The sequence below is a fragment of the Amblyomma maculatum genome, chromosome 2 (assembly GCF_055883805.1).
Source record: "Amblyomma maculatum isolate TAMU_Amacu chromosome 2, ASM5588380v1, whole genome shotgun sequence".
Classification (NCBI taxonomy): Eukaryota; Metazoa; Arthropoda; class Arachnida; order Ixodida; family Ixodidae; genus Amblyomma; species Amblyomma maculatum.
Genome location: NC_139345.1, coordinates 29,818,284 through 29,846,044, shown reverse-complemented (window position 1 = coordinate 29,846,044; position 27,761 = coordinate 29,818,284). Strand labels below are relative to the sequence as shown.

At 49.2% G+C, this 27,761-nt stretch overlaps 1 protein-coding gene across 1 annotated transcript; it reads right to left on the bottom strand.

Annotated features, from left to right (window-relative positions):
* Nucleotides 1–238: 238 nt before the first annotated feature.
* On the bottom strand, nucleotides 239–27,761 carry LOC146198260 (galactosylceramide sulfotransferase-like). Its single transcript, XM_084593675.1, has 7 exons — nucleotides 27,424–27,761; nucleotides 15,432–15,483; nucleotides 11,800–11,915; nucleotides 9,565–9,898; nucleotides 6,342–6,638; nucleotides 2,475–2,729; nucleotides 239–1,522 (listed from the first exon to the last, which is right to left on the bottom strand). The coding sequence occupies exons 2-7, from the start codon at nucleotides 15,435–15,437 to the stop codon at nucleotides 1,382–1,384; spliced, it is 1,149 nt and encodes a 382-aa protein (XP_084449801.1). The 5' UTR covers nucleotides 15,438–15,483; nucleotides 27,424–27,761; the 3' UTR covers nucleotides 239–1,381.

The window sequence follows — 27,761 nt, the reverse complement described above, 5'->3', positions numbered from 1 at the left end:
ATCTTTAACGTGCGCTGACATCGCACAGCACACGGACGCCACTTCGTTTCGCCTCCATCGAAACGCAGCGGTAAGGGGAATTAGAGTAATTGCGTGGCGACCACGCGCACGCGCGAAATGCTGCACTGAAAAGGCGAGGAGTGTGGCTTTCATCCTGGGCATATGCGCATCGCGCCCTGCTTTTCCCCTATCCCCCTAACCGACATGCCCCCCCCCCCCCCCCCCTTCCTATTTTGAAACTCGCTATTAAAGGCCCCAGTCCGCAGATAACCTAGTATCGACGTTGTCGGTGTTGTGACCCAAAAATCACGTGCGTGGCTCTGGCAAGTGGTAGTTAGCAGGTGACATATGGCCGGGCACTGATTGGTCGGTAGGTTGTGACGTAAAGATATCACGTGCTGTCACAAGATCGGCAGGAGCTGCCAACTCTGGTCCCTCATTTTGACTTGGAGGGTGGGATAGGATTCAATATTTCAGGGCTCTTGTATGCCGAGGCAGGCACACCACTTGTACAGGCTACGCAGGCACGTTCGTACCGCTTGACTAAAGCCGGCCACGTGGTCGCTTACGATCGGTAGCTGGATAACGTCGTAGTGTACGTTAATATGAAAGTGTGATATATCGAAGGGAAAAGTTAAAGGATTGGTAACGAAGACGATCAGAAGCTACATGTACACGAACGAGGAACCCCAGGGGGAGCCATCAACGCTATCGCATCATAACCTTAAAAGCGGAACTTAATGTGCCCGATATTTTTTTGCTGCACATGTTGACTTTTCCTACGTCCCTGTAATGCTCAGGTAATGAAAACGGCGAATAAAAGTGATCAGACTTCTAGGATTCCATAGGTAGTCCCGGCATAAATATACTCCCCCAGAGTGCACCAAGAGTCCGCTTTGGCCACTTTAAACTTTTCTTTCGAGTCATGTGAGACCTCTGAAATATTGCTCCTACGGACGTGCGTTCCTCACATGTATTCTTCTAATCAATTCAAGCGCAACCCATGGTTCCTTCGATGCCGCATCAGATGAAGAAAATGGACTTGTACGCAGTCTAAGAGCCCGCAGTATTCCGCAGCAGTATTTTGACACTGAACGACTCATGTGGACAATGGGCGGTTTCGCTATGCCATTCGCGCGGCAGCTGAGTTTGTGATGTCACAACCGCACGATCGTCTGAGGAGCACACAGGCCGTGAGGCGGCAGACTAACCGGCATGGCAGTTCTGGCGGCGATGGTCCGTGACTGAACATCAAGGGGCGTTATTACGATGCTCGCGCATTCAACTACACTACATGCGCACACGCACAGGGTCCGCGTGTCGCTCTTTCAGCCAAGAGGGACGTCGAGCGAGGGGGCCGCCGCGGCGACCGAAGCCGTCGTCAATGGCGCCTCGCAGTGGCTGCGGGTCTCAGTCCGTCACCCAGCTGCTTGCGCCGAAGGCGTTCGGTGAAGACCAGCTCGGGCAGCATCAAACGCACGCACTCATCCGAGCTCTCGTTCTTGGCGCGGAACGTCAGCACCTGCATACGGCGGCGAATGTTCCGTCACACGGTCATCAGCGCATGCGCAGCGGCTTGCGTCACATTGGCTTTGAATGCGAGAACTGAACCATCATGTTATCGTGACGTCATCTCCATTTCAAAAGAAAAAAGTAGGACAGACCTTTACGAGAAGAAATTAAGTACAGAACTAGCTTCGTTTCGCTTAAAGCTTAGTGGCGAAAGCCTTTTCTCCTGTTTTTCGTCTATCTCTTCTCTTCTACCTCTATATTGCGTGTTTGTGTGCTTTAATAATTTCATTTTTCTTTTTCTTGGCTTTGTTGTCGGCGACATCGGCACCTCAGGACTCTTCTTATAGACCTGCGAACTGAACTGACATGTGGCCCGGGCTACGGGCTTTTTATAGGGACTAGGTCTAACTAGCTGAACGGGGATATGTCGACGTCAGAACCTCTAACGACATCTAGCGGAAAATCTCGCGGAGTTTGGCGAACAAACCTCGCGGGCGCGGGATTTTCACAATGAGCCTAAAAAGGCTTTCCCTTCGAAGCATTAGGTAGTAACGCGTAAGACATGCTTACGTGTATGAATGCAGTTCCACGGGTGAAATGTTTTCAAGGGAGGTCTCCGACTTAGCTTCTTTCTGCTGGTACTGTATTCGGTTTGTGTGTTCGCGTATTCCACGTAGACTGACATGCTTCAAACGGCATCTGAAACCGTAATCGCCGAACCTCGGTCTAAAAGCACATAATTAGAGGCACATATTTCGTCTGTTCGAATCCATGCCGCGAGCTAGCCTCCAACTTAACTAGCCACTGCTGTGTGCCCAAGAAGCCTTTGCCCTGCTGTGGTATAGTCCGGCTGATGATGATGATGATGATACAGCGTGCCTTATTCGAACCAATTATTCGAAATTTATTCGAAAATTTCACAACATATTCAATAACTGTGTCGAATAATTATGAACATATACCTTGGAGCTCATCCAGAACTTGTGGCCCGGGGGCCTCTTCTTGTCGGGTGGCCTGGTCTCGTGCACGCAACGGTCATACCAGTGGCGCGTGCGTTCCTCGAGCTGGTGCAACTCGCGGTTCATGCGCTGTCGACCGAACGCCTCGATGCGCTCCTCCAAGCGACGCCAGAAGTGCTCGTACAGTTGCACATCTGCAGCGTTTAGCAAGCGGAGCTGCGCCGCCAGGTCGTCGCTGAGTCGGCGCCGGTAGCCACTCTGCGTAGAAAGACGCATACCAAGAAATACCAAGAAGTGCCTTTTTTTTTATTAGGTTAATAAAAAAAAAGCACTTAAGCTCAAATTGCAAGTTAAAGCTTCACTACGCCACCTCGGGACAAGGCTCGCGTTCGACCTTCGAGAAGCCGGAGGACAAACCGTGGCTATAGACCTTTGCAACGAGGGCCCCCTGGGCGTCTCCATAATGCTCGCTTGGATGATTGCACAGAGAGAGAGAGAGCAGAACTTTTTATTGATTCCAGCGGATGAAGAGGCTCTGGCCCTCCGTCGCTTGGGATGGATGGCGGGTGCCCCGCCTCAGACGCAGGCCGGCAGACGTTGTTGGCCGGCGGCGTCCCAGGCCAGCTGGATGGCGGCTAGCTGGAGCTCAGGGTCCGAGCAGCGCAGCATGGTCTCCCAGAGTTGCGGCGTCAGATTTAGACCCCTCCCGGGAGAAAAGGGGCAGTCCCAGAGGATGTGCTCGAGGGTCCCTCTCGAGTCACAGTTTGCACACAATTCAGATCTTTCTCCTGGGAGCATATGGCTCACCAGGAGCGGGTGCGGAAATGTCCCAGTCTGAAGGCGACGCCAGGCGACGGCCTGCCTGAAATTTAGGGTAGGGGCTGGCGCAGCAGCCACCCGTCTACTGAGTCTATAATGCTGCAGAATTTCTGTGTAAGATTTGGCACACTCTATGGTCCCCGCTCCAAGTCCGCCCTCTCTGCCACCGGCTCGGTGGTAGAGCCCTCGAGCCATGGCATGGGCGGATTCGTTGCCGGGAACGCCAGTGTGCGATGGAGTCCAAATCAGCTGTATAGTTCTCGAGATTGGTGATTGCTGTAATATTCGAATTGCCTGGGGAGCAATAAACTCACGACTGTAATTTCGTATGGCAGTTTTGCTGTCGCAGATCACGAAACGCGCCTTTGTCTGGGCGCAGGCTAGAGCTACAGCCACTTCCTCAGCTGCCTCAGGAGATCTAGTTTTCAGGGTGACCGCGGTGATCGGTCTACCCGACCCATTCGATACCGCTGCAACCATAAAGGAGCTTGCCCCTCCGGCAGCATCTACAAAGGCTACTTCCTCCGGCGGCAAGCGGCTAAATTTCCTACTGAGCATTTGAGCTCTTTTTTCCCGACGCTCCGTATGGTGTTCGGGATGCATGTTTTTTGGCAGCGGAGGTATCCATAGCCTGTCCCGTACAGCCATGTTTATTTCAGATTTTGTCTGAGCGCCTCCCCAAGTGTCGATGCCCAGTTTTTCTAGAATGGATCTGCCTGCGGCGGTTAGGCGGAGCCGTTCTACCTGTGAAGTGCGTACCGCTTCCGCGATTTCATCCCATGTGTTATGGATGCCCAGTTGCAGGAGGCTAGCGGTGGAAGTACAGCGCGGGAGTCCAAGGGCTCTTTTAATACTTGTGCGGATGAGGCTCTCTAATTTCTGTCGTTCTGCTGCCTTAAGGGGTAAGTATGGCGTACAATAGCTGATTCGACTAATGATAAATGCCTGGATTACGCGCAGAAGATTTTTTTCCTTTAGTCCTCTGCCTTTACTCGAAACTCGGCGGATGAGGCTAACTGTTTGAGATACATGCCGCTCAAGCTTTTTAATAGTTTCTCCGTTGTAGCCGTTATCTTGGAGAAGGAGACCTAATATACGGATCTGCGATACCTGGGGAACTTGATGTCCTTGTACCGAAATCTGTATATCCACTTTACGCTCTTTCCGCAGGCACCTTGGATTGTAAATTAAGAATTCTGATTTTTCCGGCGAGCATGTAAGTCCACGTTCTGCTACAAACCGCACGATCGTGTCCACCGCCTCTTGTAGCGTGTGTTCAATTACGGCATCGCTACCCCGGCTGATCCATAGTGTAATGTCGTCAGCATAAATACTAAAATTTAAATGAGGGTAACGTCGTAGTTGTTCTGGTTCGGATGATTGCACAACTTTTATTTCCATCGGAAATGGGCGTCCTCTTCCCCGCCCCCGGAATGCTTGCCGGGGACGCTGGACAGTTGTGTGCGCCTGACGTCAGTACAGTGGAAGCGGCAGCGGAACCAGTTTGCAACAGCCTAGAGAGGAGGTATTTTGACTTCCTCCTCGCCCGATGCAAAGATCTCCACCGGGAATCGAGCCACTCTCCGATCCTCAGCTGAGCGTGCAAACCACGAATTAAGGTCTGTTTCCCACGAGCTAGACGTGGAGTGCCGATAAATAATACTCCATGCTGGGCTCGTGGTAAACAAATCTTTATCCTAGCGTAGGAAGGATAGTAGAGATGGCAATGACAGTGATGATGATGATGACAGTATCGATGACAACGAAGATGCAGTTAATAAAACAATCCTACAAAGTGGATTTGGCCATTCCCGCTCTTAAGCAGACTTAGCTTAGTTCAATGTTTTATTTTATGTACCCTGGATATGAGAGGCTAAGCGACAAGAACAGCAGAAGAGAATAAGGAGAGGCGGAAGATGGCACGAGCTGCTGAAACACCAGAATATAACGGGCTGCGAGACTAGCATTCGCTCTACTATTCGTTTTACTATGCTTAAGCCTGCTTAATTTTATTGCGATAGCAATATACTACGCCTGGTGGGCATCGAGGCACTTTGTTTCCCTCAGCTCCTTTTCTTGCGCCGCGTTGCCTGAGGCACGCGGTCCTTACAAGAACACTCTTGCTCTGGACGCACGTACTGCAACTACACTCGCTCCGCCGTGCTCCATTTTTACAAATGTCGCCCCTGTCAATAGTGGGATCGAAAGTTATATGAGCACTCGCCCCAGCTCGATTTTCTTCGCCAACATGTTCATGGACAACTTCCGACTGTGTCGTGCAATGAACGATACGGAGACGCATCGCCATGTGGCGCCCGATGGCCTTCAGCGCGGAATTCTCCCGAGCTCACGAGCACGCCTAGTAGCTTCTTAGACAGCGTCAGAGGAGCTTTCACCGAAATATTAGCGCGCACACACAGGGATAATAATAACAGGGAGTCATTTGACCCAGTGCACGGTATTTGTTCATTCGACGACCCTTTGGAGCAAACGTAGGCACAAAGTTGGCCCTGTTTGTGGACAAGGGTCTATCGCGGGCCGGAACAGGCTTTGTGATCTTTCTTTTGGTCGGCGCCATTTATTTTCTCGTTTTTTTTTTTTAATAGCATGTATCAAAATATGCCACCTGGTGCAATTTTCTGTACAAGGTGAAACTTTGAGAAACGTTCCTGAACCGAGTGGTCTGTGTCATGGAGGAAAACCGGTAAGCAATGGGTACAGCACCAAGCTTGAAGCGGCTTTGGTTGTCTTTTGCCAGTTTTCTCACCCGCACTTTTAAACTTACAGCTTGCTTATTATTGTCGACTTGGCAACTTCTTCCAGTCAAGTTTTATATCCCAACAACCAGCTATAGTGCTATGCAATACCCATTGTCTCAGTGCCTAAGGTCCCAATACTCAGCGTTCCAGCACACAACGTCCCAGTACACAACCTCCCGGTGTCAAGAACTGCTTCCATACCGCGCTGCCTTTCACAACACGAATGCGGATGCCGGCGGAAAAAAGGCCAGAGTCGATAAAATCTTGGTTACTAGAAGCGCATCTCAGGTACCTGGCGGGCGTTGTGCCTGAAGACGACCACGTCGTCGACGTCCCAGCACAGCAGGTGACGCAGCAGCACCAGGGACTCGTTGATACGTTCGGCCACCATTACCAAGTCGAAGGTGGCGTCCAGCCGCTGCACGAAGCGTCTCACGGCAGTAGCGTTGTCGAAGTGCGCGGGCTCTAAGCCCAAGTCGAAGCTCATCTGATTGAAACCCAGCTTCCCGCGGCTTCGGGCCAGTCGGCGCAGCCGCTGCCCACTGAGCGACTTGTTCCCCAGCTGCTCCAGACTAAGGCGTGTCTTGGCCTGCAACATCGACGGCAGTCACTGCTTCACGGACTACTTTCATCTGCTGCATACTCCGAGTGCCATTTAAAATGCGTGCAAAATAAAAGGCTAAGGTCAGTAGCTGCTGATGGTAGAACAGTTTCGACTAGGAATTTAAGCATTTGTGACCAAATGCTTAAAAGGGCCGGGGCAGAGATTTTCGAATTTCATTTAAGGAAACGTGAGGGGCACATTATTAGATGCATACAAAGGAAGCCAACAACTGCTAACCCCGAGAAAGCGTAGGGGATTTTGTTTCGTGTTGATCAGTGTGAAATAACGTAATCAGGAACTACAGATCAAAAGGTAGAATACACTGTAACCACAATACATGACGTACTTCGGATCCCCCTGGATGCTTTTCCCCTATCCCCCTAACCGAAAGGCCACCCTCCTCTAAAACTGGCTATTGAGGAACAAAGCTAAGAAAGAGGAAGCTAAGGTCATAAAAGATTGATGATACTCATGTCAATGATATCACTAAAGTGATGTCGCTGACATGAATGCCATCAGGTGCTCCATGCGGAGCCATTAGCGAGGGGCGAGAGGAATAAGGGGGGAATACTGCTCCTTGTTTTCTTCCTTCTTTCTGTTGGACATAGCGCCCCTCCGTTTTCTCTTCTTCTTCCCTTCCTTTTCTTATTGTCGCTCTGTCCTCTCATATTTCTTAACTTGCCATTTTGATTGGCGGCCTTGGACGGACTTCAGCAACCCGACACCTCTGTATAATGACTCACGACATAAAAACAGCCGTTATTCTCTAAATGGGCTTGTGAAATTAAAGTCATTCCCTTCCATTGTGCTCTGCACCTGCAACATTCCAATGACTTATGGTCATCTTCCTTGCCATTTGGAGAGGTTGGCGTACTGCATTTACCTTGACTGTTGTCGTCCCCCTCTCCCCTTTTATGGTGCACTTTCAGCGCCTCGAATTGGTCGTGCAAGCCATCATGTTTTCTAGGCTCTCTCACAAAATGAGAAGTGCCACTTCACTTGAACCCGCCCCGGTGGTGCAGGGGTTAGGGAGCTTGACTACTGTGGCCAAGGATGCGAATCCCGACAGCGGCGGCCGCTTTTGGATTAAGGCGAACCGCAATGTGCCAGTGTGCTATGCGATGTCAGTGCACGTTAAATAACGTCAGGTGTCCGAACTTTCCGCAGTCTTCCACTACGGCGTTTCTCGTAGCCTGAGTCGCTTTGAGACATTCCCATGAAACAAAAACCAAACTACTTCAACTGCTTTAAGTTTAAGTACACATGGGGCACGTCGAAAACAACGCCGCAATTCGGCCCAATCCTGAAGGAACAAGAACTATTGATAATGTGCAATCGTCGCAGGTCTCGAAAGCGGTCCGCCATTACCCTACACTGTGCACTTACTAAAGCCGTTTCGTGAAAGGCTTCGTCTTATAGCGGAGGCTTGGACGCGCCTTGAAAGGACGGACATACCTTTCGCATCGGTGGCAGCACAAGCAAAGGCATTGCAAGTCCTTCAACGCTTCCTGTCGGAACTTCCCGTTTTGGCTCACTTTGGCGAAAACATTGACCCAAGCTACATACCGATTCCAGCAACGTTATAAGGTACTCTTTATATTCAAATTGAGGAAAGTTGAGGCCGGATTATTCCTTCACTAAGTCGGTGTTTATCAAAAGCTGAATCAAACTATTCCGCCAGCGAAAAGAATGTCTTGCCATGTCGTATGGGGACCTTCGAAATTCCGGGCATATATCTTTTATAGAAAACCTTTTGTCATACCGACTATCATTTATGCTTACTCGCGAACCACAAAGTCCAGTCCACCCACATTGTATGATGGAATCTACGCCAAGTCTAGACGCGAGTACTCTGGCGTCGACTCTCTCGCACGCCACGACAGATCCTCCAATCGAGAACTACAATGACGACGGCGTCTTTTTGAGTGCTATCAGTGCCACCAATCCAACTGCTTCACTGAACAACCATGCGCAGAATACAGAACTTGGAAACGTCATTGCTACGATCGAATCCGACAGCTCCAAGAGCTTTAAGGCGTATGCTGTCAATATGCATTCGCGATCGAACGATGGTGTTCTCGTCAAGAAAACTTTCGCTGCACACCCTAAGCAATACTTGATCGTTGTACCAGCGAGTGCGCGCGCGATCACTGATGAATAAGCAAAAAAAAAAACAGTATCACTGATGACGTCGGTCGATATTTCGCCATTGATGATGACCGCGAATACACTGGCGAATACTCTCAGGTAGAGGATAGGTGAAAGCTAGGTGTCATTAACCTCGGAGAAAAGGCCCATCAAAGCAGGGTTTGCTGAACCTGCCTGCCTTTTTCAGTCGTTCAGGTCACTTGTGAGCATTCGAACGCCTGTATAGAGGGGCATGAGTAACTCTATACAGGGCAGACAGATCGCGGCAGCATGCTGTTAGTCGTCGAAGGAAAATCTGATGTACCTTATACGAACACCAGACCAACTATTTGAGAAGTACTCGAAAATTTGATAACATGTTCGATAGGTTTCGGATAATTTTTAACATGCTTGATCTGATTCGTTAAACGCACCGAATAGAATATATTCGATTCGCTATACGAAAATTTTTAATATTCGCACACTCTCACAAATTATCGAGTATTCTTTATTATTGTCTTATCTGTAAGGGTGCACGTGAGATCGAGGTGCTCGCGCCGATGAGTGTGGAGTCTTTCAGTGACGTCATACGTCATGTAACTGAATGTTCACCAAACAGCCTGGCAATTGGCGCCGCGGAACCGGAATACGTGCCTTCAACCGCGGTTGCAGTAAACAGCCTGGTGGGTTTCAAATTGAATGCTGTCAGCATCCATCCGACGCTGACTGAGTCCGCCAGTGCAAAAGCGACCAACGAGTGGCAAAGTGACATTTTCGCGCTCACCTGCAGGTCGTAGTAGGAGTACAGTGACTCGAAGAGCGCGGCCGGCTCGCGCACGATGGTGACGAAGGCAGCGCCCGACCGCAGCACGGCGCGCACCTCGGTCTCGCGGAAGCGTGTGTGATGAGCCAGCATGTCGAACGGCGGCCGGCCGCTAGGCGCAGCCATGGACCGATGGAAGGGGCGTGGGTGGCCCAGGTAGTTTGTGCGCGGCGGCAGCACGAAGCGCAGGCCGTGGCTGTCGCCGTAGCGTAGCAGCACGTTCTGCACCGACGAGCTGGCACACTTGTGCGTCTTCACGAAGCACACGCTGCGCCGAGGACGGCAGCGCCACAACCTGCACAACCCAAGTTGGACCACAACAGCACTGAAAATCTCCGCCAGCAGGAGGCAGAAAGCAGTACACGTGGGTGCACCCAGTACACAAGTGACTAAATGGCACTTAATTCTCTGGGCAAGAGAATGTCTCACTTTCCGGTGGATACCTCAACTGCGCCTACCAGAGGGATGTGCACATGATGAATTAAAGCGCTAAGGAGGAAGGACAGAGAGGAAAGACCGAGAGGACAGAGGATCGAGCAAGCAAGATTTTTTTGCCACAGATTGTCCGTTAATTGAATATTGCCTTCGCCTTTGTTTAAACCTTGATCTGGTTTAGTAGTTTACGCTGTGTTTTCTGTGTAACTATTGCCCCTACTATACTATATCTGAAATACTTACTCTGTTATCTGCGTAGTCTTCTTTTATCGCTGTGTGTTCATTATCGGGTTTTCCCTCTTGTCATGTACCGAATCTCTTTTATCACTACCGTGTCGTGGCGTTTTTTGATTGTTATTATTATGCAGTGTAATTTGGACTACTGGGTATAAATATCCAATCGTTCGTAAATAAAGTGACTGTCTTGAACTTATTCCTCTGTAATCGGGTAATCGTAAAGGGGATCCCGCGCCTCTGTTGACCTTAAAGGAGAGGGGGTTTGTGACAATACGGTATCAATTACTTGCCAACCTGTTAGTGAACCGTTCTGCTGCAGTCGTCGTTGCCCTTGTATTTCGCCCAGAAATAAAAGCAAAAGTCTTTATATACCTACGTCACTGTGACACCAGACGTCTATATACTTACTTGCGACCTCACATCTACAGCGTCAGCACGGCTTCACAAAACGATTGCTTCGCTCAGTGCTCACACAGACGTCCATGGGACCTCTGTTACCGGTCGATCTTGGTCATAATCTACCACATTATGTGGAAGACCACCAGACATGGATATACAGCCGTGCTTTAAACAAGCCGCAAGAATGTACCCGCGTGGCCAAGGAGTAGCTTAGTGACTGTGATCTAAGAGTCGCAGTGGGTTTCATTTCGATCTCAAAGTGCCACCTGTCGGCACTCCTGACAACGACTTCACAGCCGACTTCAGACAACGGCGAAATCAGTGGCTGTGAGCTCTATTTCTATAGCACTGAAATCACCATCACCATCATGAGACCGCTTTGTCGGCAGAACGCAGGAGTGAACAGGGAGAAACACTCATGAGAAGATGGAAGAAAAAGCGCTGGGGCGCGGAAGACGCTGCCCATTGTTCAGCGCCCCGGAGCAGATAGGGATAAGCAAGCGTTCATTTCAAACCAGCCAGAAGACACGACACAGCTGGTTTAAAATGAATGCTTACCAACTCGCCCAGTCGTCAACCTTGTTGATAAGCAAGCGTGATAAGCAAACAAGTCGGAAGGGCTGAAGACACTGATGATGTATGCATATAAAGCCCGACTGTCAGTACGAGAGCACGAGCCGTCAAAGCGTCCACAACGTATCTGGAGAGACCATCCATGCCCACCGGCAAGGCGGGAAGGAGTCGCGAATCGCGGGCATGCAAAGGTGTCCGGGCTCGGGTTGCATCATGGTAACACGCTTCCTATAAAGCCGTTGACACTGCTGCACTCCTTGTTCTGTCTCCCACATCCTACCTCACTTTCTCACTATTCCTAATGGCAAACACCTCAAATAAAAAAACTACGTTCGAACAGCTAATTTTCGCTTACATTTACAGCACCATTTGGATGAGGAAACGTCAACACTGGACAGCAAACGAGGAGCGTCTCGTTCGGTGCGTCAGCGGTAGACTTGCTATATTACCCGCAAACGCGCTATGCCATGTAGGCCCCAACATTCAGCACCGCGTGATATAGAGCTATCGCTGTTTCTTTGTCAAGCGATGGACTGTCCGATAGGCGCTCACCTGACGTCCAGGACGGGCCGAAATGCGGAGCCGACGAGCAGCAGCAGCAGCGACGCTGCACCGGCCAGAAGCAGAAGCGCTCGCCGACGCGTACCGCCCAGCAGCCGCAGGACATCCTGAGACAGGGAGCATCAATCACTGATCGATAACCATTCAGTGTTTTCAGCGACACGTTTAAGTTAATTCAATAACGCCGAGTCAGTCTGAGCAACCATCACGTCGAGATGTGGTCCCGACAGATACATTCCACGCTTATATGTTACCTACTTCTAATCAAGACTACATCGCTGTTTCTGATATTGTGTAGCTATAATAAATGTAGCCCCAAGAATCCTTCCCTTATAGTCGCGGCGGCCGTTTTTTGATGGAGGCGAAAAGCAAGGTGCTCGCGTGATGTGCGATGTTAGTGCACGTTAAAGAGTCACTTTCGGATGCTTAACACCATAGACCAAACCACACCTTCCTTTATCCCCCTTGAAGGCTACAGTTGCCCAGCAGAATGGCAAACTTCCAATGCTGCTCTGTCGCTGCAGGCCACAAAATGGCTTGATATATGGGCAGTTTCATGAGGTTAGGTTGAAAGCACATGAGGCTGCCCGCCTGTCCGCAGTAGATCGAGAGCAGCAGTCCTTCGAAGATGCACCACAACTCCCCTGTGTCGCTGAATGGTGTCCATTTCATGTAAACGGGTAGTCGTCGAGTTAGGATGACCTTACTCAGCCTGCCGCTTGACTCGACCAGATGCTATAGGGTTCACGTAACCGCGGCTGCGGAGTGACCTGTCGAGGCAAACGTAGAGGACAACCTCTGCTGCGTCTGTGCAGAGTGCGACTCTTATCAGTTCCCCCAATATTCTCAACTGTGAGAGCCAAGTGGAGGTGTACGCGAAGTAAAATTTCATTTGATCTCTGCATTTTGAGCATCTCAGTTTGTATAAATTTTCTTTGAACTCTCAGGTTTCAGTGATTATTTTTGCGCCGATATCTAGACAGCATGAGGAGTTTCTTGCGTGATTTTCTCTAATGACTTCTAGAACTGACCCTTCTCTGGAAACGTTCTACCCGTACACACATCCTATAGTCACCTTTTACGAATAGTATGTCTCTCACTACCTACATTTCCTCAGCGAATGACATGACGAATTGCGAGACAATAAAATGCACCAGCACTTCTTACGAATACGTTGATGCACTCGTGGGCTCCGGACGCACCAGCCGCGAGTGAGAACACGCGGTTTAGTGCTCAAGCGTCCATTAGATATAGGAGTAAATGTAGTACAGGACAGGCATTTTCACAGGTTAGTCATGCACAGCTGCTGTGACTATACAAAGCAAGCCCTGCCCTAAAGTAAGCTCAAAAACCAATTGTAGATGTACTATAATAACGGCTACTCCCGCTTGCATCATTTTCACGCGATACGCCTGTACCTGCGAAAAGCATTCCAGCCATTACCCTTCTTGAAGGGACGCATTCAATATTTTCAGATGCACACTCAATTTTCTTTGTCGCCAAACATATTCTAAGCGCTACATGCGTCCACGCTCGCGGACACTTCATTGTCAAAGCATACTCGTTACTTAGACACCATGCAAGCTACACCTTTAATTAAGCAATATAACATTAATGGCCCCCTCTGCGGATACTAGGCGGACAGGCATTTTGCTACTCGCTTAATCACTAATGCCTTAATATGTGCCTCTGTTATCTCATGCATACTCATTAACATACAGTCGTAAGCTACCACATCATGTTAAACACCATACAGCATGTCACCGTGACCCAAAAGTACTAGTATGTCTAAATCCGGATCCAAGCTAGGGCCCCGGAGGGTTCGATTGTCGTCTCGCCCTCCAGTCTCAAAGGGGCAACCGTGTGAGCAGGCAGCTCCTGTCGATTCGACCACGTCACATGGTCTTGTGACGTCACACAAAACGACAACCAATATGTTCCCGGCCATGTCACCTGTCAACAAACAAAATCGCCAGAGCCAATCTCGTGATTTTTCGCTCATCGCCGACAAGGCCAACACCGTATCTTCTGAAGAACGGGGCCCTTATCTCCGCGGCTTTTAAAAAAATACATTAAAAGGACGCCGTCCAAACATGCGCTGCAAGCTTCACAGTGAGTGAACATCAGTGCGAGCGCGAGTGAGTATAGTTGTGAGCGTGAATGAACGTGAGTGCGAGTTAGCGCCCTCTCGTGGCGTCAAGGTATGATGCAGACCAATCACGCACACGAAAAGAGGACCTGGGGATTATTATTTATTATTATTATTATTATTGCAGAAGTACCCTGGGACGGACATTTTGGGATATATATCGCGGGTTCAGCACGGTTGTTTGGGCGAAAACACAGAATATAATGTATCTGTTCTTCCAGATATCGTTATTAACAAAGCAAACAAGAGCGCAGGTTCATTCATCACAATGGGCGTGTTTCCTTTCCTTCAAAAAGGCCCCGAGACTATTCGGCTATAGGAAAGCCATCAAGGCAGTGCTCAATTATTTGACATGAAAATACCGTCGCCTCGCAGGGATCAGCATATGGACACAATAAGTGCTGCCAAATGGACGAAACATTCATCCTCTTATTTTTTCGCTCTATATCCCTTCGCAGATGCTTCGTTCGCTCTATCTCCCTTCGCAGGTGCATAGGGTACCGAGTCCGACATCGCGTTGTTCACCTTTCTGACATTTATTTCACTCCCAACGATATCCCCATCCTTGCAAGTGGCAAAACTCGTACAGTCGATGAGAAGCGGGGTCTACAAGCGAGTGCGACAACTGACGCGTTTGCCTGGTCAAGCGCGAAATCTGCGTTGGCATCTTTCCACATTGCACGGATAATCGCTTATATATAGGAGCGCGACTATACTATACCATGATGTTTGAGCCCTGTTTCCTCCATAGCGTTCGTGCCCTTCTCGAGCTCGCGTTCTGTCCGTGCTTCTTTAAAAAATGGAGAAAATTCTGGTTAGATTAATTTCTAATATCGTGTGAAATTGGGGTTGCACAGACTTTCTGTGGCTATGGGCCTGATGCCCTGCAGTTTCAACTGTGGATGTGGCGCCATCTATAGGAGCTACAGCATCCAAGGACGAGACTAACTGTGGCACCATCTGGAAGTCGCCGCGTGCAAATGACGAAAGTCTAGCCCCACTAAAATTTGGTTACTGCGGGTGAAAGCACCCGCCGTGATGTATCGGTGGTTAAGAGGTTCAGCTATAATGACCCCGAGTACCCCGGCTCGAATCCGACTGGTTCAAATCCGCTCCCGTGATTTTTTTTTTTTCGTCAACGCACTGCAAGAGGTCAAGGTCAATGAATGGTTAGTATAGGCTTCATCATTCTCTCTGTTGGCTGGCGAACTTGAAAGGCTCGTCGGAAAGACTTGCACGTGGCATACGCTTATACCTGGCCTAGTTTGAATTATCCGCTCGAGGCCACGTGGTTGTGACCACACTAAGATCTTAGCCAATAAGAGAGACGGCACAAGAGTTAGGCTATTGTGCTGGTTTTGACCATCAGGGTTAGTGTTTTCGCAGGAAAAACAAAGCGCAACTGCGATGGCGTGTAGGGGAAAAAGCCCCAGCAGCCTGCAGCAACCCAAGTTTGAAGCGCCGCGCTACTCACCCGCATGGCGTTGCCGATCCTCGGCGCGCCCGGGCCCTACGCAGAGGCGCCCCTGCGAATGAAGGAAAGGAAGGCATCCATTCTCAATTCCCATTCGATGCGAGCGAGCGAGCGAGCGAGTGAGTGAGTGAGTGAGTGAGTGAGTGAGTGAGTGAGTGAGTGAGTGAGTGAGTGAGTGGTGAGTGAGTGAGTGAGTGAGTGAGTGAGTGAGTGAGTGAGTGAGTGAGTGAGTGGGTGAGTGAGTGAGTGAGTGAGTGAGTGAGTGAGTGAGTGAGTGAGTGAGTGAGTGAGTGAGTGAGTGAGTGAGTGAGTGAGTGAGTGAGTGAGATCACAAGGCCAGAATGTGCACGCAAAGAACCTGCTGTATTTTGGGCGAAATGATTTCCGCGTGTGCTTGGTTTGGTTTGGTTTGGTTTGTGGAGTTTAACGTCCCAAAGCGACTATCACACAGCGCAGGGGCGCCTTGCTTTTCGCCTCCATCGAAAAGCGGCCGCCGAAGCCGAGATTCAATCCCTCATCCTTGGGAACAGTAGTCGAGCGCCGTAACCACTGCGCCACCCCGGCGGGGTTTCACATCATTTACAAGCGTTAACTTGGACATGCAGAAGCCCTCCCCATTTGCCAAGTGTACCGACGAGGGTGTTATTCTACGCTGCAGCTGGACTTTTCGTGCAGCTAGAGCTCATGCATACTATCCAAGAAAAAAAAAAGTGTAGGGCTAAGGTTGCGTGCTTAACGCATTAATTAGCGAAAGATTCTGGGCATTGTCTCATTGGCTCTCCTCCTTCCACGGTAGTCACCCCCACCAGGTTGTGCTTTTCTCCCCATGCGCCAGAGCCTCCCTCGTCCGCGATAGCCACCCTTTCGTGCTGTTCCCTTCTTTCCTATGTTGGGAGAATGCGCTCACTCTCTCCACATGACAACCTGTAAGTCATCGCAGTTGGCCGGTAGCAAGTGGTTCATATTCAAACTCAACTGAAGCTCCAATACAGTTCAAGTCAATTGTGCGCGCTTGAACACCGCCCTGCGTTGTCTCCACCCTCCATCCTTTGCCTGCTGCGGTTTTATTTTCCTTTGAAATAGGGGATAATCACGTATGTACTACGTTTGCTCCGCGTATTCGCTATTTATCCAGGATCAACGCCGTGCCTATAATGATGATGCAGCGTCGCCGGCGCGGATATTTTATATCAACGCGCGGTGAATCATTATGAATAACCAACTAGGCCCAATTCTCGCCATTTTATATTAACGGTTGTGTTATACTGAGTAATTGTTGTCTGAATTCATCCGGAAATGGTTCAACAATGAAGACCGAAACACATGGGAGTAGCCGCCTATTGCAACGTATATCAACGCGCATTTGTTGAGTGTAATGTTGTGATGAAGTGCGTGAAGTGATTTTTCCACTTGTAAGCTGGTTTAGTTACCTCAAAGCGTCATTTTCTTTTCTTTTGTTTTCTTTTTTTTTTTGCAAAAATTAGACCCACGAGTGTTAAAAGCATTATTTTTGCTCAATGCTGTCCAAATAAAAGGGAAAATTTCCTGAACTAGAGCTGTTGAAATTGATGATATTTATTGCCGATTTTGCGTCAAAAACCAAAAAGGGTACCCAGAAGAAGAAAGCACCAACAAAAATAGCGAACTCGAGAGAAGAAAGCAATATGATTGCAATGATACTGCTGTGACCGCTTTGCGCCTGGCAGATCTTGAAAAAAATGGTCAGAAATATTTGCTAAAATACATGTAAAGTAGTAAGGCCTAGCCTGTGTTGTTTAAAACAAAAATAGAACAATCCAGATACGTGAATTGGTAGACCGACTGCCCCTGTAAGGCGTGGTCCTGCAATCAAACCAATAGACCCGGACGATTTTTGTTTTTTAAATACGAAATTTGTCGAAGCTGCATAGCCTTATTTCATTTGAAGCCGAATGGCTGTATTTGAGTGGTTGTTAATGAGTAATAACTTCATTATTTCGCACCGAAATAATTAAGCCTGTCTGCGCCGACTAATTTCTTAATCGAGAGCAGTGCAATTCTCAATACCTCGATAATTTCTTTCGAAGGACTTCGATATAGAAATCTCTTCGGCCAGTATGTAGTGCTTTATCCAGTTAAGTACAAAAATGCTTAAGTGTTAACCGATATATTGAAAGCTGGACTATCTTTGTGTTCTTTCTTTTCTAAGCATAAAAATCCTCGCAGTATTTTTAAGCATAAGATGCCCTTAGCTGTCATTCTCGGCAAGTTCAGGTGAACGTCGAAACTGCGGCGAACCCGAACCCCTAACTTTTTTTGAAACCTGTGAAATTTTTCTAACCGAATGATCATCATCACGTCATCATCATCAGTCGGACTATACCCACTTCAGGGCGAAGTTATCTTCCATTTTTCTCCAATTAATCCGGTCTTGTGCTAGCTGCATCCACTTCACCCCTGAGAACTATACTTAACCTCATCCACTCATCTAATTTTCTGCCGTCCCGTGCTACGCTTTTTTTTTTCCTTGGAATCCAGTTTGTTATCCTAAGCGACCATCGGTTACCCTCTCTTCGCACTACATGTCCTGCCCATGCCCACTTCTTCTTGATTTTAACTAGAATGTCAGTAACTTGAGTTATTTCTCTGACCTACTCTGCACGCTTTCTATCTCTAAACGTTACCCCTACCATTTTTCGTTCCATAGCCCTCTGGGTTGTCCTCAACTTAAGTAGAACTCTCTTGGTTAGCCTCCACGTTTCAGCCCCATAAGTGAGTACAGGTAAGATGCAACTGTTATGTACTTTCCTCTTTAGCGATACCGGTAAGCTGCTAGACATAACCAGCGAGTACTTACAAAATTCGCTCCACCCCAATCTTATTCCTTTAGTTATTTCCCTTTCACGGTCCAAACCTGCGGTTACTACATGTCCTAAGAAGACATAGTCGCCTACCACTTTCAACACTTCGCTACCTATTTTAAACTGCTGTTCCTTTCCCAGGCGCTTTAACATTAGCTTATTATTCTGCATATCAATATTTACGCCAACCTTTCTGCTTCTGCTCTCTGGGTTATAAATAATTCGTTGCAACTATTCCCCTGAATTACTTAGCAAGACAATGTCATCAGCGAATCGCAGATTACTGAGGTATTCTCCATCAACCCTGATCCCTAACTGCTCCCATTCCATGCCCCTGAATACGTCCTCTAAGCAAGCAGTAAATAGCACTGGGGACATTGTGTTGGCTTGCATAACACCTTTCTTATTCGGAATTTTATTACTTTCTTTATGCAGAGACACGGTTGCTGAGCAGCCACTATAGATATCTTCCAATACATTCGCATATGGCTCGTCTACTCCCTGATTTCGCAATGCCTGCTTGACTGCTGAGGTTTCGACGGAGTCAAATGCTTTATCGCAGTCAATGAATGCTAATGTACAGGGGCTATGTATAACCGAATGATGTTGGTACTGAATTGAGAATTGTCGCGATCTATAGGCTGCACCGCAGTCGCGCCAAGAAGGCAACTATGGGAAGGACTCCGTCTATTATCAGCCTGGACACAAAGACATTTTTTTTTTTTAATTGCACGATGGAATTGCGTTTTTCACTCACGTTGAGCGCCTAGCTTTAGCTAACCGCTTTGTATTAGTCGGTGACCCGCCTCCAGGGCATTAATATTTGGCGATGTTAAAATCGCATGTGCTGAGAGTTCCTGTGCTCCGGGAAAGTGAGAGAAATGCGAGCACGTCAGGGGGTTGAACACTGCGTTGTTACGGATGAGCAGCGTTTTGAGATATAATGGCGTGACGCTGAAAGCTATGGTTCGCAATGGTTTTTCTTTCGAACGTCGCCTGCTGGGCCTTCAATTGAGCAAGCTGAACCACAGTGTCATTTAAGTGTAGTCATCAGTCAAGCAAACATTTTGTTTTTATAACTTACATTCGTGAGCGAACTTCAGAGCGCTGGAGCGGTGTGCTGTTGATCTAATCATTGCGGGTAACTTATAAGAGCAACGTGCTCATTCCTTGCCTTCATTTTTATGCAGCTTCGATTCAACGGAAGGACTGACCGTGAAACCATGTACCTGCCGTAACTTAGTGTGTCTTGTAGAGGACAGGGCGCTTCAAAACAAGTTTGCTAACGTACGTGCGTTGCGAAATCGATAACTTCGAATTGGAATTTTGCCGTGCCATCGAAGCGGCACGGCCTCTCCATCTCAAGCGACCGTGAAAGCATCGAGGGCGCGAGCATTTGAGGCAAGCTTGTGTTCCAGTTCTACTTGCCAGTAATTCAATTCCCGGGGTGTGAAATGGATGAGTTGCAATTTTACAGTGGAGTCTCAATCATATATACTCCTTGCCGGCCTTGCCAGCGAGTTAACTCTGCCGACCTCGCCACTTTATTTCTTTTTCTTGCCGCCCTCCTAATTTTCTCTAAATGCAGTCTCTTTCCGCTCTGGTATCTTCAATTTGACGTTCTATTGTGCGGACCATGAAACAAGCGAGTTCAGAATAAAGGCACGCCCCCCCCCCCCCCCCCCCCCCCCCGCCATGTGCAGAAGTATAAAATGAAATAAAATGCTGGCGCTTTAACTGAAGCTTGGGTTATGACGCAGTACAATTTCGCCAATGTAACGATAGCATCGCCGCAGCGTTTACAACCGCCAGTCACGACTATCACCTCAATCATTCGAGCAAAAGGAAACAAAGAAATATACACACTGAGACTTCACATGAAGAAAAGAGGAAATTTCTTTAAAAATGTTGCAAACATTCAACCGCTGTCGCTGTGACTGACCTGCATCAATGCACAGTTTCCGTACCCAAAGCTGCCTTAATATATATTCGATCTGTTGTCAGTAAGGACGCAATGAAATGATGCATTCGGGTTTTCCCAGCTCGCTGACGTATAAAAATTCGTTAGCAGTGCTGCCGAGTTTTCATTTTGCCACGGTGCAATCCGAAAGTGCTTGCTGCCAACTACCATGCACCAGCTAGAGCCATACTCATGATGTTTCGATGCTGCATGACTTCAGACGGCGGGTGCTGACGCCCTGGTGTTTAGTCACCTGTCAGGGCCATGCTCGCGAATACCGACATGTGTATACTAACGCCCTGGCGTTAAAAGCCGGTCAGATGCATACTCGTGACTTTTCGAAGCTGCGGGGCTTCAAACGGCCTACGCCGACGCAGCCGAACAATATTTTCCGACGTGGGGATACTAATGCCCCGCGTTAAAATAAAATAGAAAGCATCATGGGAAATTAGTCCTCAAGGGAGAGCAGCGGCAACTTTTCGCCGGATTTCGCTATCACTCGCTGCGCATTGTCATGCCTGCACCCGGCATTTGAGAACCGCCTCTCTTGCACCCATCGAAACTTGAGACTGCCTGTTCGTAAGCAACAAGTCGGAGCCATCGGACAAGCGGTGCCCCGTAGCATGCAGGTTCACTAAAGAACGCCGAGAATCACGCCCTTTTGCAGTCTGAGAACTATGTGCGCGATATTCGCAAACATCACTGCGCAAAATGCCCAAGGAGAAAGAAGACAGCGGCGTCAGGGGAGAACGGCTTGCGGAGGCTGAGCGTGTGCCGTAACTCTATAGGTCCGGGTTTTTAAAGCGATAACGTTAAAGTATGGTGCCTAGAATAGCCAGTATATTTTAGGCACTATAGCATCCGTTCTCCAAAAAGAAACAAGGGGGATACCTAAACTCCGCATTTAAGGATATGACACGATAGCATTAATGGCTCCTGCCCGCTGGTCATATCTTGATTATTCAAGTTCGCCTATATCCACAGTTCTATTCGCTTAGTCACTAGTACCTTAACTTATGTCTCTATTACTTCACACATGTGCATTAACATACCGTCGTAAGCTACATGATTATGTGAAAGACCACCAGAGACAAGTACCCATAAAGCCTCGCTTTACCCAACCCGTACGGACGCGCCCGCGTGGCTTCGTAATAACGTGTCTTACTCGTGCACCCAAAATGGTCCTGGAAGGTCACACTCCCATTTCATCCACCCGTCTCAAAAGCGATGCCCAAGTTGGCAGCTCCTGCCATGTCGTATGGTCTCTTGACATCGCATTATACCCGCCGAACAATCAGTACCCGGCAATACCAACTACAGTCTGCCCATTTGTGTTCACAACGCTGATAGTGCTGGGTTTTTGGCAGGACACAGCCCTTAACGCTTTCCTGTTAAAGCCCGCTGACAGCGTTGTAAGGTAAAAATCACGGGAATGGCTCCGGCATGTCATGACTGGTCGTCTGGTTGCAGGACGTCACGAGACCACATGACATGGCTGCATTTGCAGGCCCTGCCAACGCGGGCTTCGCACTCGAGATGGGAGGGTGAGATCGGAACTCAGCCTTCCAGGACCCTTGGATACCGAGTAGCACGCTGCCCCTTAGCTAGGCAGGCGCGCTAGTGCGTCTACGGCTCCCCTTTTAGAATTACATTCCCGTTCATGCACTTTGCCACTCGCTGTACCGCTACTCTCTTAATTAGGTGGCGCGATAGGCCCGCCAACCATTCATTAAACGTCATCTCACGACCATCGAGCATCATCTCTCTGTCCTCCTGTTTTCATCGGCTTGCCGCTTCGTAACATTTGGTTAGAGCTGCGAGGTACTTCATCATCACCCCCTCATCCTGGTCCGGATCTCCGGTGCCCTGCGACTTCTTGCGCCGTCGGCTGAAGGTCAGGAAGCATCGCATGGCTGTTCTCCAGCCTGCCGGACCCAGCAAGACATTACCGTTCCTCCGCCCCGTCCCCCCGCCCCGACCACAAGACACGACGAAGGAGAGACTGACCCGAGACGCCGCACATGACCACAAGACACAAGAAGAGACCCGAACGATCATATGTGACCCCACTGACCAGATATACCGACCAAAGACCCCACGACCCAAGACACCGCTACACTTCAATACATCCTCCCCTGCCTATGCCATGCGGTGCGTGCTTTGGCCTCCGCCATCGAGTCGTGGAAACGTGTGGCCCGAGAGTGTCCTGGGCCAATATTCATCGGGAATTATCGTACCGGTAAGCCGTTCTATTCTTCCTTTTTCATCTACCTCAAGCATGCAGACATGCTCATCGTCATGCCATGGAATCATCATTGGTAAACTTCCTCGTCTACGATCGGGACGATCGCTCGGTGGCCCCGGGTCATGTTACGGACGAAGTTGGAAGAAGATGGCAGTGGTGCGGGCAGAAGCGCGCGGCGCTAGGCACGTGGCATTATCACACGCTATCAACCTGTTATATCCCACGTTATCTCAAACACACATAGCGCACAAAGCTGCCACGTTATGTATGAGACTAACCGGCATAAGCACCGCTTTAACCAAGTCGTCCGGACACCACTGCATGGTATATTGGTTACATGTCTGACTCGGGATTCAAGGGTCCAAATTGGTTCCCATGACACCTTCCCAGCTTGCCTCATGAGGCAACCATCTATATCACCTCCATGCCTGCAATTCATGTGACCTGTTAATTCCCACAGTTACAGAGGCGTGCTCCTGGTTTTTTTATGACAGCGTCTACCGCCACTGCTACCTCATCTACGCCTTACACTTTCACCGTTCCCTCTTCCACCACTGCACACTCTAATCGCGTGGAGACACAGCAGTACCGTTCACAATACAACAGCTTGCAGTGCTTTCATAATGATCCACTGGGAGCCCCTCATTCCGGGTACACGTACGCTTCCACACAAAGTAAAAGGCCTGATAACTTCAACGGATCCCTCAGGATCCGAACGCTATAACATTCATAATATAGGTGCCCACTTGTTACTTACGGCGACGCCACACGAGCCAGGAAAGGGCGCCTAAGCTGCTTTCTAAAATTCTCACCATGGCTCTCGCGGGTGGTAACTGGAAGGTGAAATTGCCGAATACTCTTTGGTCAGCACGGTGTGCGACGTCACGAGACCACATGTCATGACAGGAGCAGCCAACTGGGGCTTCTCATTTCAGATGGGTGGGTGAGACGGGAATCTAACCTTCCAGGACTCTAAGGCAATGAGACACTTAAGCCACAAAGGTACGGCTGCAACGGAAAAAGATTAGCACGACTTGTGACCGAAGCAGAAAAATTACGATACGTGGCGCTATTGACGCCGTACGCACCGATAGCGAGAGTGCCAAGCACGTTCTATTTTCGAAAGAGGGGCGGCCGGCAGAAAGCAGTCCGTTCCGACGACGGCCTATCCGAAATACTGCATCTCCTGATAGGTAGAATCATGCACCGATGTGGCCAACGCGGCCATTTGCATGGTTGAGTTTGTTTTTTATTTTCTTTTATGCTGGAAATGACAGCAGTGGTACCTTTATCAAAGCTTTCCTCTTAAAAAAAGAAATTTTGGCCGATGCCTGTCCAAAGCAATGTGGGCGCACGATTCTGCCGATGAGCAACGCACAAACTTTCGGTCGTGCTTATTTCTACCAGCCAACCCCACTTTTGAAAATGGAATGTGCCTGGCACTCTCGCTATCGGCAAGCACGGCAATAATAGCGCCACGTATCGCAAATTTTCTGCTGCGGTCACGAGTCAGTTGTACTAATCTTTTTCCGTTGCAGCTGTACGTCGGTACCGCTAGGTTAAACTGGGCATTTATAGACTTATGCGCCAGATGGTCTTTCACATAAGTGGGTAGCCTATTAGTGCATGCTAATGAATATGTGCTACATAATAAAAACACAAATTAAGGGATTGCAAATTAAGCAAGCGGCTAATTGGGTATGCCCGAACTAGGACCAGCAAGAGGTGCCGGATTAGCAGCGCCATTCATTAATAGTATCTTATATTATCTATGGCTATGAGCCTTCCTATTTATTAAAGGGCGTTCAAATCAAATCAATAATATTCTATGGTATAATTAGGCGAAAAAAATTACAAGGGTTCAACGCTGCTGAACCAAATATTGAGCGTAAGCATTAGCTGTGGGTGACCGAGCGTTCTTCTTCTCTTTTTCTTCTTCCTCAGCTCACATATAAAGCCCCGCTTTAACCAACCCGTATGAACGTGTCTTAGTGGTAACGTGAATGCCAGGGTCCTAGCACGCTGATTCTGACATAACCGTCCCATGTGAAACGAGAGACCCAAGTTGGCAGCTCCTGCCAGCCCACATATAAAGCCCTGCTTTAACTAAGCCGTGTGAACGTGCCTAGCTCTCACCCTAGTGCCACGTGAGGTGTGACGTCACAGGGTGGCGCAGTGGTAAGACGCCCGACTACTGTGCCGGAGTTCCCGGGTTCGAACCCGACCTCGGCGGCTGCGTTTCGATGGAGGCGAAACGAAGTGGCGTCCGTGTGCTGTGCGATGTCAGCGTACGTTAAAGATCCCCAGGTGGTCGAAATTACTCCGTAGCCCTCCACTACGGCTCCCCTTTCTCTCTTTCCACTTTCACTCCCACCTTCCTCCCTTCCCTTACGGAGCGGTTCAGGTGTCCACAGAGCAAGTGTGACAGATACTGCGCCTTTCCCTTCTTGTGAACCAACCAACCATTCTTGGAACAGAAGTCGAGCGCCCCAACTACTGCGCCACAGTGGCAGGTAATTTTCTCACTCTGTCCGTTGTCAGATTGCCATATTAACGATGCGTGAACTCGTTAAAGAAGTCTAGTACCCCAACAAATGATAATTCAAGTTGTACTTATTACCGAAAGGCGAGATGCGACTCTATACGCCATTAGTGCTATTTATTTTTTAGCGCTCTAGCATACCTAGATGTGTGTGGATGAAGCTTCGTAGCCACATTTGTTGTCAAGTGAAGAGGAGGAAATCCGGTGCCTACATTGGTAGCGCTTTTGAGGGGAGAAAACTGACCGGAGCCCTACTAACTGGTCTTTCACATAATGTAGCGAACTAGTACGTGCGACCCGAACGCATTCGCCGATTCCTTTCCGGTCCTATGCCGGACAACTTGGCCTGCCAAGGACCGGAAAGAAATCAGCGAATGCCATCGGGTCACACGTACTATAGTAACATACAGCTGTGGTCTACCACGTTATGTGAACGAGCAACTTGGCCAGACAACATGGCTATGGCTGGGCACTGTGGTCGGCGGTTTTTGTGACGTCACGATACTGAATGTCATGTGTATCACCTGAAAACGACCTGTTATATCTCATCAAACTCGCACTTAGCCTAACCACGATAAATCGCCCGTCTCTTCTTTCTCTATTTTTTGTAGAAAGAAGTGTTATTTTTGTAACCGCTGCGGATGTAATCAACCTCCTACTATAATTCCCTTCTGGTGGTTGACTTTGTCGTTAAAGGCTGCTTAACATGCTTGTGTGTGTCCTTGTTTGTTTGTTTTAATAAAGCTCGGCGTCTCGGGTTTTAGCGACCCCTTGTCACGTGCGCCCTCGTGGTCAGCTACATATATTGATGCAGCTGCGCACGGAGGGGAGAACGTGTCGCTAACGCCCGAGACGAGCGCCTCGAGTAGCGAGCAAACCTAGCACGCAGTCCATTACCCAAAAGAGAAGTCTGACGGCAGTTCTCTCTAAAATTCCCAGCTCGGCGGACATACGCGGTAGAAAACTACGGGACGCCAAGCAGCCAACCCAAACGCGGATGCAGACGTCATGATAATTTGACAAGGCCAACGCAACCCATCAGCATACGTCACGAATAAAGGATTCGCCGCGAATGGTATGCAAATGAAGCTGCGAGTGCGAATCTGAGTCACGAGGTGCACCCTCGTCATTTGAACCATGCGCGCCGTTTCATCTGCTAACCCTTCATCGCCCATCTAGTAGCTGCAATAGGCTACGTGCAGCGTTTGCGCAAGACGACGAGATGTATATTGCAACGTTTATGACGGCCGACTTCAATCATGTAGGTCACGAGCGGAAATGATCAAGCAATCGCTATACGCTGGCTTCCCATAGATTACTTCTGCGCATTACATGGGTACTGAAAAAATGATGCAGCAGTCGGTTTTGCAAAGAAAGGCGCCAAGAGGGAACTGCTGACTTCGGGACGCAGAACTCTGATGTGAAAAAAAAAAAAAAAAAAGAAATGCGGCTGCCTGTGCGCTTCTTGTAATCTAGTCGCCGATTAAACCTACTGAGACTAAAATTTGGACGAAATTTTTGCTTACAAGCCGCCAGTTGAAATGTCATCATAACGAGTGTTTATCACCGCTCCAAACCGCGCGATGAGGTCAAACATGTCAGAGAACTAGGACACACCGTCTGAGATACATAAATAGAGTGCGGCGTCATCAACGGCGGAGCAAAACGCTCTCACGGTTGCGCGCGTCTAATTAAATTTATTCTCACCGAGGCGCGGCTTGGTGCCTTGTTCGTACCCACTCGGTGCACTTTTCGTGAAGGCCTCGCTGCCTATGAATGCCGTTTCTTTTTTTCTTCTTCTTTTTTTTTCCCCACCTTTCACAGTGTAAGAGCTGCAGCCCCGCTGACTCCCACGATCTTTCTTTCCACCCAATACTCCGTGCACATGCACCGCCGCCTCGTCTATCAATAAGGCAGTGAAAATGCGTTTCTTCGTATAGGCACTGCCTAACTGGATTGAGCGAGCTGCGAATGCATGGGCCTCGCGGTGAGCTGCGTTCGCTCGTTTTCCAAGCGGGCAGGCTTGCGACCGACAGCATCCGCATTCGGCCGACCGCTGCAGCCCATGCTTGACGAGAATGCGCAGCACGTGGCGCTGTGTCGGTGTCTCAGCAGTCTCAACATCTCTGCTATCGAGGAGGCGCAGGAGCTGCCGTTCTTGCGCGAGCGGAGAAAAGCTCCAGTTGTTCGAACAAGCATGCTGCTCTCTTGGATGAATGGCAGAAATATACCGCAAACATAATCGCGTCGTGTCCCCCACACAATGCATTCACGCAGCGGACAACAGAGCAGCCCAATGGGCGAGCATCTAATGCGGCCTTGCGCGTTATTTTTTTCCGGGAGAGTGAAGCTCACACTCGCCGCCGCTGCTCGCGGAAGCACGTCGGCAACAAAAGAGAGCTCACCGAGACCCCGTCGATACCTCAGCCTCCGTTCGGACGAGGCGGGACAGTAGCCATCATCCGTGCATCCGCCGTTACGCCAGCAGTCGCAGCAAAGTGTTGCTGGCGCCTGGTGATGTGGGAAGGAGCAACACACCGCCACGCTACTTTCGGCACATGGCCTCACGGACTACACAACGCGCTCTGCATAGCGTTCTTCCTCCTCTCCCATGAGTCCGGCCCGACAGACTTGGAAAAAGAAGCAAAGCGCACGGAGAGAGAGCGGCGGCGGCCGCTCGATCAGAACCATAGGAACCAGTCAGAAGGGCGCTGCCTGTCGTAAGCGCCGAAAACGGCAGGGT

What these genes read in the sequence shown, in the direction of transcription:
- LOC146198260 (XM_084593675.1), bottom strand. An exon ending in ACTCCTACTACGACCTGCAG is followed by an intron (nt 6,639 to 9,564) that starts GTGAGCGCGAAA and finishes TCGATGTTGCAG; the next exon opens with GCCAAGACACGCCTTAGTCT. An exon ending in AGTTCTGGATGAGCTCCAAG is followed by an intron (nt 1,523 to 2,474) that starts GTATATGTTCAT and finishes CGCCGTATGCAG; the next exon opens with GTGCTGACGTTCCGCGCCAA.